Consider the following 15,521-nt stretch of genomic DNA (forward strand, 5'->3'; position numbering starts at 1 on the left):
GTCATTTTTCATACTTTTAAAAAAGATTTTATTTTAAGAGAGAGAATGAGAGAGAGAGAGAGAGAGAGAAAGCATGAGCAGAGGGAGGAGTAGAGGGAGAAGCAGAGGGAGGGGGGAGAAGAGAGGAGCCCCACTTGGGGCTTAATCATGGGACTCCCGAGACTCCAGGATCATGACCTGAGCCAAAGGAAGATGTTTAACCGACTGAGTCACCCAGATGCCCCTCATTTTTCATAATCTTAACCATTATTTAGGTTAATTTATCTTCTTATTCCATCAGTAAACCTCTAAACACAAGTAGAATAAAAATAAGCAGTAGTATTTAATACTGATGAATCAGAGAAACTATAGCTCTTATTATTAAACTGTGGTCTGTAATAAAAGTCATGTGAAAGTTTTATATCATGTAGTGTATCAGATATTCATCATGAATGTTTTAAAAGTGTGTTTGTCTAAGTGAAAATCTATATTTTAATTATTTTTTTTAAAGGAAAGCAAAGTGTTGCGGACAGTTCCCCTATTAGCAGCATGCCTCCCACAGGACAAGTGTAAAGTCAAGATTGGTCGTCGCTTCAGTGAAGAAAGGTAAATTATCTGATAGGGCAATTTAGAATAAGTCTTACTTAAACAGATCTTTAAAAAAATGGTTCCCTTCACCTTATCCATCAGACCAAGAGCATGGTACATTGGAGGAGGTGAAAAAAAAAATGAAGTTTTGCCTTCTCCTTCAGAATAATACAAGACAAATCAAAACATGAACAAAAACACCCTCAGAAAACATAGACCAAAATGTAATAAACAGAGGGATTATCTGAATTCCATAATAATATCTGTTGAGCCTAAAGGGTGTATATTTACTGTTTATTTTTTGTTAAAACTGTCTTTACGATGGTAGAGTACTTAGATTTAGTTGTGTTTTTCTTTTTTTCTAGATTAACAATTATATATGATACACATTTATATAAATGTACACATATTTATCCAATTCTAGCTCATTAAGGCTTTCCTGAGGCATAGTTACTAGTACTATATTGAGTATTCTTGTTATAGGCACACCACATTTTTTTTAAAGGATAGAATGCCTTCTCCTGTCATATTTAAAATATTCTTTTTAATGAGGCCAAGTATTTTTATAGGCAGCAGTCTATTAATTGATAATTTCAGTGACAGTTCTATAATATTCTTGGATCTTATTTCATACTCTATTATGTAACCCAATATCATAAATATATACTGTGTGCATATTTGCATTTTTCTACAAGTCTTTTCTTATCTTTGAAGCATATTTTTTTTTGCTTTCATGCCCATTCACAAAGCCTTCACTAATTATTTTGATCCTATCTGCAGTTAAGTATATTTTTATATGCAAAATTTAATTTCTTTTGAAAATACGGAGATTTGTTTTTCAGTCCAATTATGAAACTGCTAAGCAAGGCTAGTACTAGCTCCAAGCCCAGGAATTGGCCAAAATTTTCTCTTCCTTTATTATTTTAGGTTCTTTTATTATTTAGTTTTAAATTATGAAAATAACATCATGTTAGAACTTTATAAAATCATTTTTTCCCTTCTCTGAAACTATTTTTTAGGGGCAATTTTCTCATATAAAATTTTCTTTTACTTTGGCCTCAGAGATGAGACTTGCTCTGAGGTTGGTGCGGCTATTGTGAATTTTCCCATTTTGTTGGGAATGCATATGAAATCCAGAGCCCTTCACATGGGGAGCGTTCACATCATTTACATTGTGACATTTCTTTCATATAGAGGCTCTTTATAATGAATGGTAGTCTCTTAATAATTCATAGGTGTATGTAGATATATCTGAATTTGATCAGCTACCAGCTTGGATCCAGGTTATTTTATTGCAAAAGTGATGAGTATCTATACTGGTAGAAATAGAAACTATCTGGGTCATCCCTGACATTTGGTTATCTAACCCTTCCACAAATGTGTGGATGAGAAACTTGATGCTTTTTCAAATAGCTCATCCCATTTTGAATCTGTTTTATTAAGTAATTTGGTTTTTTTCCTCTGGAGCCTAATAGAGTGCTTACTCAGTAAATTATTATTCACTGATGGATTTTTGAACTAAAGCCAATTAAGATTGTTATTTAGATGGTAATCTGGCAATCGAATGATATTAACTTAAGCTTTTGTTAGAGTACCTGTTGTAACCATGGAGGAATGGTTAAGAGATCTACTGCTTTTGGTGTCCTTTGTAAATGGAATTTAAAAATAATTACCTTCAATTTTTTGCCTCTAGTATATAAAAAAATTTGGGTTTGGTGTATCAGTTCTACATCCAGTGACTTTCTAAATTCATTTGGTACTTATTGAAATTGTTTTGTATGTTCTCTAGAACTTTCTGTGGGAGTATTATCATTTGCAAATAAGGTTATTTCTGATCTTTATGCCTTTTATTTCTTTTTCTTGCTTAATTGCAATAACTGGGAACTTTAGTACAATGTGTATTAGGAGTGGTGAAAGCCAACATTTTTACTTTGATCTCAGTCTCAAGGGACACTGTAAAATATGATATTGACTGTACATTTTTGTAGATGTTATTTATCAGTTTGAAGAAGATGCCATTTATTGTCTTTAATTGACTCTTTAACTTTTCCCTTTAGGGTTATTTTATTGCTTGCAGACAGAGGCTGTCTCATTCATTATTATATCTCCAGTACCAAATACTTTGACATGTGTTTTTGAAGGAAGTACAGTAAGAATAATTAAACTTTTTTTTTTCCCTCCCAAGCCATTAAAGATATTCTTTTTAAATTTTTAGAGATCCTGAACTTTCAAATGTTTGTCGGAAGTCTGATACATTAATATTATATCCAGGGGCTGAAGCTGCTAATTTGGAAGAATTTATATTAGATTCTCCTACTTATCCTTCCACAATCATCATCATTGATGGTACATGGAGCCAGGCTAAGGACATTTTCTATAAGAATTCTTTGTTCCGACTCCCCAAACAGGTAAGCTAGTATTTTAACATAGAATATATACAAATGTGTAATTATGTACGTTGTATATGTTTTCTGTGGGGGGATACACATTTCTATATATGAATTAGATGCTATTTATGTGTGTGGATGTTTGTACATAGATATGTATATGCTTGCTTGTGTGTTTGGTATGTAGATGTAGAAAATTTGAAACCTATTCACCTTTCTCAATTCCTACCACCAAACGTCACCATAATTTAGGCATTTGCTATATTAAGAGTATCTCAAACATTTAATCAGTGAAATTTAAGGATTAATTATTTCTATGTGTATTAATGTTTTGTTAAGTGTTATGTTTAAATACTTTCATCTGGTAACTAAATTACCTTGTTCTTACTAGGAATGACTGAATTTTTATGAAATACTTTTTTGTCATTCGTTATTATAATTAGATTATCCCTCAATTTGTTGATGATGATACACTTCCTATAGTGAGCCATTCTTGTGTTCTTGGAGTGAATTCCACTTGATCATTTTACATTATCCTTTTGATATATTGCTGAAACTTTTATTTGATTCTGCTGAATTATAATTTATATGTTTTTTGTACTTTTATTATATTATCAGGTTTGGGTACTAAGATAATCTTAAATTCACCAAATCAGTGGAGAGATTTTAATATTTTTCTATGACCTGGAATAGTTCAAACAATATTGGAATTCCTTGCTTCTTAAAAATTAGAATGAACTCATTGGCGAAACCACCTGCTCCTGGTCTTTTTAAAAATGATAACTTTTAAACCCTTCTTTCAAACTCTTAAGTTTTCTCCTATTTGGTTCAGTTTTTAAATAACTTTTATCTGTTTTGGGTAATTATTCCTTTCACCTGAGTTAACAAATTGATTGCCATACACCTGAATATATATATATTCTTAAATACTTAATTTATTCTGAATTATGTCCTATCTTCTTTCTAATCACTCACAGACACAGACACATGCACTTTTTTCTCTCTGAACATACTCAAAAGATGTTTCTCAATTTTAAATATGTTTTGAAAGTATTAGCCTTTAGATTGTTTTAATGGCTATTATACTTTATTCTTATTTCCTTAATCTGTTGTTTTATCTTGATCAGTTGCTTTCACCTTTTTCAGTTCATTTTTCCTGTTTTTATAAGATTTTACTGTGTATTCCTTCCCTTTACTAAGAGTAGTGAGTTCCTTCTTTAATAATAGAGAGAGAAGGCTGCGATATTTCTTCTTAGTGTGACTTTTATTGTATCTTAAAGGTTTGGGTTGACATTTTTATATCTATAGCATTGGTATAATTTGTAATTTGTTTTGATTTCTTACTAATCATGGATTATCAATGACTTCTTAATTCTTAGGTGTTATAACATTTTTGTCCCTGTTTTATTTTTATTTCTTATTTTGTTGAATTTTGATAAAAGAACATTGCCTGCAGAATTTTGAATTTGCTTATGATTTCTGTGTAATTACATGTCAAATTTTTGTATCTGTTCTGTGACTATAACAATTCACATTCTCAGATTTTTCTTTTTACTCTTATTTTTGTCATATATGAAGTGTTTGATACTGAAAAAGGTATTTGAAAAGCTTCTGTTTATGTCTTTTAAATGAAGTTAGCTCTGCATTTCTAGTAGCTTTTGTGTTATATGTTTATCTGTTTTGTTGTGAACATAACGAGACTTGTACTTAGTGACAAATAACAGTGAACCTTTGGTTCTGAGATTCTCATCTCAGATTCTTTATAGTTTTCATTCCCTTTGATAATGCAGATACAGCTTTTAGATGAGACTCATCTATGTAAAAGAGATGTATAAAACAGCCAACATGCTGAATGCTTTCAATGAGCCAGTCCCGATTCCAAGTGGTTTACTTGTATTAACTTGCTTACTTAAGTGTTCCCCAAAGTATTGTTACTGTTTTAGGTAACACAGGGAGGAACATAGACACAACACATGTTCAATAGTTTGCTTTAGAGCACATAGCTATTTCAGAGCAGTTTACCACTTTAACCCATCTAGTTTAGAGCCAAAGCCAGAGTGACATACTGCTTCTGAAAGGGAAACTGCCATTGAGGCTGTTTACCTAGGATAGCTTCCACAAGAACCAACTCTGAAAAAGCAAGGAGACTGTTAGGTTGCCACACACTTTAGGCAAAATTTATGTTCACATTACAATTAGATATCACCCAACATACAAAGGAATTTTAATGGAAGTTTTATATCTATAAAATGGTTTACTGCAGATATTTGAATTTTTTTCTTTTTCTGCATGCTTGTGCTGTCTGCATCTTTCATTTTGTGGTAACTACACAAGTACCATAGAAATGAGTTACAAAGTCAGGTTAAAAAGATTAAAAGATATTTTAAAATATATAATTTAGCAGATAAGGACATAGGTAAATTAAATAATTTTCCCAGTTCTACTGAGCCATATATTTTTATCACTTTTTCCTTTTCTTGTTTTTCCAAACCAGAAGCAAATATAGGTGGATATTTGTTTAACCTTGAAATGCATATATTACAACCATCAGATAAAATAAAGTGCTTAAAAGAAATATTAGATTTGACTACATGAGGGGAAATCTCACCATAAGCTAAAGTGAAAGGCAAATGGCTTTCTAGAAATCTGTGAATCAGATAAAGGCTTCATAAGCTTGGAATTCTTAGAAATCAGGTGAAGGTGAAAAAAACCTGAAAAAAAATGGGCCATTCATGTGAAAATAAAGTCACAAAATAGAAAATAAATGTATTTATAAGTGTATTATAAAATATCCTATTATATAACAATATGATACTAAATTGTCAACCTTTATGTTGAAAGAGCATCAAATTTCCAGAAGTTTCAAGAATAACAAAGGTCCCTTAAATGCTCTGAAGTTTTGACATTACTCATTATTTGCCCTATCAGTCTATGTGTGTATTTTATGCTATTCTGAACTTTTTGAGAGTTAAGGAATAGGTATCGAAATTTACTTTTTGAAATTGAAATGTTGCCATCTCTAGCAAGAGCTCTAGCAAGAATGTCTTTTCCCAAATATTTTTCCTAAAATATTGGTTAGACAAAATGTTTCTAGAAGTTGTAAAAACCAATGAAATCTGTACATTTACTCTTTCTTAAAAAAAAAGTTTTATATACATATATATATATATACACACACACACACATATGTATATAACATACATCTACACAGATAGGTAAGTTGAGGTGAAGAAGGGATTGATTTTTTAAAAAATATTTTATTTATTTATGATAGACATAGGGAGAGAGAGAGGCAAAGACACAGGCAAAGGGAGAGACAGCCTCCATGCTGGGAGCCCGATGTGGGACTGGATCCTGGGGCCCCAGGATTGCGCTCTAGGCCAAAGACAGGTGCTAAACCTCTGAGCCACCCAGGGATCCCAAGGGATTGATTTTTAAATGTAACTACATGTATCTCTAGACATCCATAAAATGATATTAATAATTGTAGTGATTTTATAGTAAAATATAGAACTACCTTCTCTAACACTAAAAAGATTTGCTTATTTTTAATATATTCTTCCATTCTTAAAAAATTTCCCATTCATATGTAATGATTTTTATTTAATCAGTAACTGTTCCCTGGCTTTCCCGGAAAGAATTTTGTTTTATTACATAATAAACTTTCCAAGGGGCCACACTTTAATAAGTGAATACAATTAAGTTATAAGTAGCATGCATTGCTTATGGATAATTAATGACAGAACTCCAACTCTAACTCCAACAAAAAAGAAAGTACACATGTCATGTCACTGGGAAACTGAGAACCAGTAGGAGTGGCTTCAGGCTTGCCTGGATCTGGTTCTCAAGCAGCTCTCTGTTTTTGAGGTTTGCTTCCTTATGTGTTGGGTTTAATTTTTGACTTCCTCCCTGCTACTGGAAGTAGTCTGTAGGAAGCAGCTGATTAGTCTCTTCTTGGCTTCATTTATCTTAATAGAAAGATGATTTCTCCTTCCCAAGGCAGATTCCTGGATGGTCCTATTTTTGGGATTGGGGTAGATGGTGGTATCACTATTGACAGCAGGACTGCGTGAATCTGGAAATTTCTCCAAAGACATGAGGTTTTGTTTTCAGGACTATTTAAAAGCAGGGATGGGCAGACCAAAAACCCATAGATAACCAGACCACTGTACATCAGTTGTTTAATTATAAAAACATGTTTGTTCATACATTTCTTGATTCATTCACAATTAGTGCTGGATAGCAATATTTTAATAATTCTCCCTTATGGTCTTGCTCACCAAGGGAAAAACAAAAATGGAAAACATAAAATGAACATTCAGTTCTTCTCTAAGTTTCCCAAATCTATAAATAATGTATAAGTTAATTAACTTTTATTTTTAAATGTGATTTATCAGTTTTCTTTTACTGTCCCATCAATACACATATACTTATACACTTGCTTTTTTGCATAAATTTGTCTTAGCTGTTACTCTTAGTTTAGCTGATCTATTCAGTTTTTGTAGTAGTATAAACATTTTGCTACAAATATAGAAGAAAAAATGGTAGAAAGAAAAAAATCAGAATTAAAATCCAAGGTATTGCTTCCTTTACAGAAAAAATACATAGCTTTTCCCCCCCCCAAATAAGAGAAGAATCATATGTAAACTGTACTTAACCATGGAATGAAGGAATTGTAATACAAACCCATTAAGTTGGCCTCTTTTTAATCTAGATTTCTAATATATCCAGACCATTTGGCAGTGAATATCTTCCCACAGAGGGATTTTACACAGGACACTCTTGACATTGGCTAGGAATAAATCCAAGGTGAATATGGAAATGTTTGTGGAGGCTCCCACCTTTCTTCATAAACTTATTTTCAGTGAGTTATTTGCATTTCCTTGCTTTACTGCCTATAAAACTTCCACTAAAGCTGAATTTCTTACTTGATAAACAGAGCACTGTTGGGAGCACTCACAGACTAAAATATCTTCATGAAAACTATTTTGTGTGTCTACATAGACCTATTGCGGACCAGATTATGTTACATTTCTAATTGATTGTGTAGTTCAAATTCATCATTATCCTCTTAATTTTTAAATTGAGATATAATTGATATATAACATTATATTAGTTTCAACTGTATATAACATAATGCTTTGATATTTGTATTTATTGTAAAATAATCTAAGTCCAATTAACATCTGTCAACATAGTTGTCTTTCTTGTAATGAGAACTTTTAAGATTTTTTCTCTTAGCAACTTTCAATGTACAGTGTGGTATTATTAGCCATATTTACCATGCTGTATATTACATCCCCATGACTGACTTACTAAAAGTTTGTATCTTGTTACCCACTTCACCTATTTTGCTTCCCTCCACCTCTGGCAACTACCAATCTTTTCTCTGTATCTAGGAGCTCATTTTTTAAATTATTATTATTTTTTTAGATTCCACCTATAAGTGAGGTTATATGGTGTTTGTCTTTCTCTGCCTGACTTATTTCACTTTGCGTAATACTCTCAAGGTCCATCCATGTTGCAAATGATAAGATTTCCCTTTTTTAATGGTTGAATAATGTCTACTATGTGTGTGTCTGTATATGTACATATGTGTGTATACACACACACACACACACACACATCACATTTCCTTTATGCATTCATCTGTCCATGGACATTTAGACTGTTTCCGTATCCTGGTTATTGTAAATAATGCTGTGGTGAACATGGGGGTGCAGATACCTTTTCAAGTTTAGTGTTTTTGTTTTCTTCAGATTATCTTAATTTTATCTGAACGTTCATGTTTGTTTACTTCTATTACCAGCATTGGGAGTTGGCTTACTTTTTAATACCCTTTCCTTTTCAGAAGAAACAATTAAAAAAAATTTACAGAGTAACATGTAAAATATTCTGGAAACAAGGGCACAATACAGCCTCTTGGAGACAGAGATTCTGAATAGTGTGTTTTACTTGTTTGTTTAGTGACTTCTATGCTGTATCTTCCAATAAATGTGATTTAAATTATTGCCACAGCAAAGTACGTATTTCATGTCATGAAACTTCAGTATCCTTGGGGCATAGTAAGAGGAGTTGAATGTTAAATACAGAATGCCAAAGGTTTATGATGTCAGTGATGAACTTTTTTGAACTTTGCACATCATTCATAATTTTTATGCAGACTGTATTCATACCTCTCTGGGTCTCTTCTGGCTCATGTGTTGAAGTGTTGTGTTCTCCTCATGGGCTATAAGGCTTATCTTCAAGGTTGTAGATGGCATTGTATTTACATATGGAGCTTGAGTTAACTTGCTTCTGTTGAGTGTATGATTCTAGGTTATAGAACATAAATTGATAAGAACTATGATCTTGTTCTTTGTGAAAGAATAATTTAAAGAAAGTTCTGAGAAATATCTATGTGAGGGACACCTGGCTAGCTCAGTCAGTAGAGCATATCACTTTTGATACCAGAGTTTGTGAGTTTAAGCCCCACATTGGGCCTAGAGCTTACTTAAAAAATATATTAATAAAAAGAAATCTCTATGTAAAAATCATTGCTTCCATACTTCCATTGTTCCTCACCGAGTTCTTAGTTGTGAACTTACTTGTCTTTCTGAGAGAAATTCTCAAATCCCTTGGCAGTTAATATTACAAATTTTGAAACAGAAGGAATCTTAAATATTAATAAATTCTTAGCATTTTAGAAGGGAGGAAGTTACAGGCCAGCAAGAAATGATTCTTCAGAAGTTGCAGCCAGTTATGGGGAGAACCAGAAGTGTAATCTGCTTCTCCTGCATTCTAATTCAGCATATCAAGCTAGCTCTAGAATTGGCTAATTAAGAAAATTTAGATTGAATTTATTTGAAAATTAACCTAAATTTATGATTTTGTATCATGAATCATCTGGTCTAACCAAGTGCTTAAAGTTTAAGACATTTTTATTCTTGAATAAGTCAGGTGGAGGTGTACCATAGCAGAGCGTGGAATGATGTACCCTGCCTTCCTTGTCAGACTGTGGTTCATGGACCAGCAGCATTGCCATCACTAAGGAGTTGGTTAGAAATGCAGTGTTGGGATGCCTGGGTTGCTCAGCGGTTAAGCATCTGCTTTCAGCCCAGGGTGTGATCCTGGAGATTGGGAATCGAGTCCTGCATCGGGCTCCCTGCATGGAGCCTGCTTCTCCCTCTGCATGTGTCTCTGCCTCTCTCTCTGTGTCTCTCATGAATAAATAAATAAAATCTTAAAAAAAAAATACCGAGTGTCAAGTCCCAGAATCTTCATTTTAACAAAATACCCAAGTAATTCTTCTGTATATTAAAGTTTGAGAAGCACTGCTGTACTAGAGATTTTAAAATTGAGATATAATTCACAACCTTTAAATGTAGCCTTCTAGAGTGTACAATTCAGTGGATTTTAGTATGTATACAAAGTTGAACAACCATCATCATTATCATATTCCACAGTATTTTCATGTTTTGAGTTTCTTTCCCCCCAAGACTTTCTACCCCTTAGTGGTCACTTTCCTCCTTCCCCATTCACAAATGCAGGCAATGCACTGCTCTGTTTGTTGTCTCTGTAGATTTACTTATTTGTGTCAGGCTTCTTTCACTTAGCCATGGGTGTTTCTTTCTTTCTTTCTTTTTTTTTTTTTTTAATTTTATTTATTTATTCACGAGAGACACAGAGAGAGGCAGAGACATAGGCAGAGGGGGAAGCAGGCTCCATGCGGGGAGCCCGATGCAGGACTTGATCCTGGGACTCTGGGATCATGCCTTGAGCTGAAGGCAGATGCTCAACCACTGAGCCACCCAGGCATCCCAAGCCATGGATGTTTCAGACTTGATCCACGTTGTAGCATGAGTCAGTACCTCACTCTTTTTTATGGCTAAATAATATACCAGTATGTGCGTATATCACATTTTGTTTATAATTAATCCATTAATGGACATTTGGTTTGTTTACACTTTTTGGCTCTTGTGGATGATGCTGTTATAAATATTTGTAGGTTTTTGTGTGTATACCCCTTTTCAGTTCTTTTGGGTATACACCTGGAAGTAGAATTGTTGGGTAATTTAGTAACTCTGTTTTTAACTTTTGAGGAACTGTGGAACTATTTTCTAAGGCAGATGCACTGTTTTACATTTATTCTAGTGATGTATGAATGATTCAGTTTCTCCACATCTGAGCAAACCTTGCTTATGTCTTGTGTGTGTGTAGTGTATTTCCCCACTGCCTATGATGTTGAGCGTATGTATGTGCTAATTGGTCATTTGTATATCTTTTTTTGACAAATATTTTTCAAGTGCTTTGCTGATTTTTAAGTTAGCAATGTTGCTTTTGTTTTTAAAAAAGATTTTATTAGAGAGAGAGAGAGAGAGAGGGGGAGAGAGAGAGAGAGAGAGAGAGAGCGAGCACTCATGAACAGAAAGTAGGGGCAGACGGAGAGGAAGAAGTAGACTTCCCTCTGAGCAGGGAGCCTGATGTGGGGCTCTTTCCCAGGACCCCAGGATCATGACCTGAGCTGAAGGCAGATGCTTAAAACCCCCTGAGCCACCCAGGTGCCCCTTGTGATTTTGCTTTTTATGATTGAGTTGTAAGTATTCTTTACATATTCTGTAGAATAGCCTTGTATCAGATATATGACTTGAGAATATTTTCTTCTTTTCTCTGGGTTGTTCTTTTACTTTCCTGTTGTGTTCTGTGATGTAAAGAAGTTCTTAATTTTGGTGAAGTTCAGCTTATCTATTTTTTTCTTTTGTTTCTTGAGTACTAGATGTTTTAATGCTTAGAGAAAATAAAGTAGAAAAAGACTGGAAGCCTTGTGTGTAAAAGTTAAAGAAGAGTTTAGATCTGGGAGAAGGGCTTATGAGTCTCTGGATACCAAATGCTAGAAATATTTTCAGAAGTTAAAAAACTGTTACTTTATTAAATTTAGTTTTCCAAACATTCGTATAGTGGTTATTATGTGTCAGTTACTTTTCTAAATACAAATATTAACTCATTTAATTGTCATATTGATTTAATATGATTTCCATTTAGTAGAAACAGAAATTGAGACACAGAGAGGTTAAATAACTTGCCCAAGCTCACACAGCTAGTATGTGATGGGATTGGTAAAGAATTCTAACATAGGCAGTTAAAGCTTCTATGTCAAATACAATGTTGATATTAAGGGGGTGGAAGAATTAATTTATAATCTTAATTACAGAGAAGGACATTGAAATTCCTTGTGAAAGTGTGTGGAGAAAGGTTTAGGGCTAATTTGGAAAAACTAGCAGTTTGTGTAAGGATCCGATGCCATACTAGAGTATTTTTCAATCAGTAGTGTGATTTATCTGAGAATTCATTAAATAAACTTTATTTTTGTGATTTTAAACTAGACTTGACTATATAATCTTTTACATATATTTATGTACCTTTCTTATGAGAGATTAGAAATAGTTACATACATTTTCTCATATCTCTGTAGTAATTATCATCTAGCTGGTGTTGAATGTCAGTGAGATACTGAAAAATTTTATTATGGCCTACACGTTGTTCATATCATTTGGACAACTCATTAAATCCATGAAAAGATATAATTTCATGAATCAAATAGTCTACCTTTGAAGGAGGAGAGGGAAACTGATGATTCTTGATGTGTGGCAATACAGGGCCTGTTAACTATTGAGACCAATCATCGTTTAAAGCAGTAGTTAATCATCTCCCTTGCCTTTGTTCCAAGTAGCCCCCTAACTGCATTTCATTCTTTGCATCTTTTTTAGAGTTAAAAGTATCTTGCATTTCCTTCCAAAATTTTTGTGTGTGCTCGTATACATTATAACAATATATACTCACTTCCAAGGCATGTGCACCATTCAAACATGCTTTAACTGAGGTACCAGTGCTCCGAAAACTCTGAGTGTACACACACATGAAGATATTTAGAGTATTGTTTCCCAAGGCTAAGATTTCACTTCTGAGCATTAAGTCTCATATATAAGGCTCAAAACAGGGGAATTCCCAAAGATGGTGATAGTCAGAAGCCAGCCTGTGGTATTTAGTCATAGCAGCCTGAGCTAAGATACATCTCTGTATCTTAGAGAAATGCCTTCATGAAAAGGAAAATGGGAATGTAATGTATATTATTACATTGTCATTCAGAAAAGCCTTTTCAGCTTTTTACTCAGGTAGTTCATTTATCTATTTTTTCTTTTGTTACCTGTGTTTTTGGTATCATATCCAAGAAATGATCGCCAAATCTAATGTCCCTAAGCTATTCCCCTTGTTTTCCTCTAGGAGGCTTTTAAAAGCTTTGGATCTTTCTTGAATCCATTTTGACTTCATTTTTGTGTATGGTGTAAAATAAGGGGTCCAACTTAATTTTTTGCACGTGGGTACCCAGTTTTTCCAGTACCATTTGTTGAAGAGACTGCCCATTCCCCATTTTCCTAATCATCTTTATCTCATTGTTTTCTGATGTATTTAAGTGATTTTTTTCTCATGCATATTTTATTTTTTTCTTCAGTTTCATTTCTGCTTTTTTAGAGTGTAATATTATTTTTATTTTTTTAAATAATAGTTTTAGAATTTTTTCTTTTATCTTACCTATTATTTCATAGTTAATGTTTAATATCCTTGAAAAGACAGAAAAGTTGTAATCTAAATTTTTTTCTTCCAGAGTAAGTCTTCTGATGTGTTCTCTTTGTCACTTGTTTGTATGTTTGCTCAATTTATTCACTTATTCATTGGTTTACTAACTCATTCATGCAACATGTATCTGTTGAATGCTTTTTGTACTCCCATCCTCCACTTTGATCGTTCTCTTTATTTTTAATGAACTAGAGTAGACCTGATCTCTGTCTTCATGGAGCTTACGTTTTATAGTGATGATAATTTATTAGGTAAATTATTATCATTATCATTATAAATCATTATATTAAAATAATTTATTAGGTCCCCACCCTATACCACTCTTTCCTTCCTCCCCCTCTTTTTGCTGTAGGGTTTATTATATTGGTGTTGGGCTAGAGTTTCTTAGTTTACTTTGCTTGGGATATGGGTATTCCCATCAAAGCCTTTTCTTTAGACAAACATGGTGCAAACAGTCTTCATTTACCTGGGAGCACTATTTTAAAACTTGGCTTATAGCATTGGGGATTAAGTAGAAAAAGGAAGCAGGCTTATTACCTTTCTTCATAAAATGTTATTACAGTGAAGATAGTTTACTTGATAATTTGGACATCTTCGCCCTTAAGATATAGCATGCGGTTTAGGATGGAAGTCACTAGAAGAAACAAATGCCCTTAAAAATGTATATCTAACTTAGAAAACTTTTTATTTAAAATGAATATATGAAGAGAATTGAAGAATATACAGAGTATCATTTTATTTTGTACTAATGGAAAAACTTCATTGCTTGGGGTTACCTGAAAGCTAAATAATAACAGATTATATGAAATCTTAAATATTTATAGTTGTAAACACAGTAGATACATTTTCCTTATGAATTCTCACATTGACATTGAAAATTTTCATTGTAAAGTCATTTCTCAGGAACAGCAAAAGTGGTCATTCAGTAATAACAGAAACTGAAAATTTTATTTCTCAGGAGTTTCTTGTTGATCTTTTAGACAGATATATCTATATATCTGTATCTATATCTATCAAGATAACTTTCTGTAAAGATTTTTTAGGGTATCAAAGGATACCTTTGTAGGTGCCAAAGGAGAGCATGTTGTGGTAGTTCACTTGCCATCTCTCTGTCCTTGTTTTTCTTTTTTGCATTTCTCTTTTTGTGCTGTGTCGGAGTAGAGTAGGTACATAGTCTCCAATGGTATTATTTTGAATTGTCCTTTATCATTTGCATTATCCTGCCCACATGATAACTATTATGACATGTTTGACTTGTGACTAGCAGCCCAGTAAGCCTATCATCAGCAGTTTCCTTGTTTGGTTCATATGGTGAATAGATGCCTATAAGATTAATCATCATGTACTTACCTTTCTTCCCATGAAGCCTCCTAAAAATTTCATATATCATTGCCTTGTATTTATTTTGCAAATGTATAATCCTTTTCCTGTTTAAATTTTGTTTTGTAACTCTCATGCAACAAACTGCACATTTAAAGTGTACAGTTTGCTAAGTTTTAACATATGTATGCACCTGTGAAACCATCATCACAATGAAGATAGTAAACACATGTCCATTACTTACCAGATTTTCTCGAGCTTTGTGATCCTTTATTCCCCACTTCCCCCATCCTCAGACCACCAGTGCTCTTTCTGCCACTATCAATTAGTTTGCATTTCTTAGAATTTTATATAAACATAATTATACATTAATACCATTTTTTGGTATTTCTTTCACTTGGCATAATCATTTTGCAGTTTATTCTTTTGGCTATGTATCAGAAGTTCATTTTTATATTATGTGACTAAACCTGCACTTTGTTTATGTGGGCATCCGTTGTACACGGATCTTTGTACAAGTGTATGCTTTTTTTTTTTTTAATTGTTTTCACCTAGGGATGGGATGCTTGGATTCATATAATAGGTGTATGTTAAAAAATTTTTTTTGGCACTTTTGGAAAAGTGCCAAACTAT

The 15,521-nt window shown here is 33.1% G+C and overlaps 1 protein-coding gene across 1 annotated transcript in view; it reads left to right on the forward strand.

Annotated features, from left to right (window-relative positions):
• Window positions 1–15,521, forward strand: part of DTWD2 (DTW domain containing 2) — a 102,477-nt gene that overhangs the window by 30,130 nt on the left and 56,826 nt on the right. The window contains exons 3-4 of the mRNA XM_041764564.1: window positions 491–585; window positions 2,783–2,975. Coding sequence (XP_041620498.1) covers window positions 491–585; window positions 2,783–2,975 — 288 coding nt within the window. The remainder of the gene's footprint in view (window positions 1–490; window positions 586–2,782; window positions 2,976–15,521) is intronic.

The sequence above is a fragment of the Vulpes lagopus genome, chromosome 7 (assembly GCF_018345385.1).
Source record: "Vulpes lagopus strain Blue_001 chromosome 7, ASM1834538v1, whole genome shotgun sequence".
Lineage (NCBI taxonomy): Eukaryota > Metazoa > Chordata > Mammalia > Carnivora > Canidae > Vulpes > Vulpes lagopus.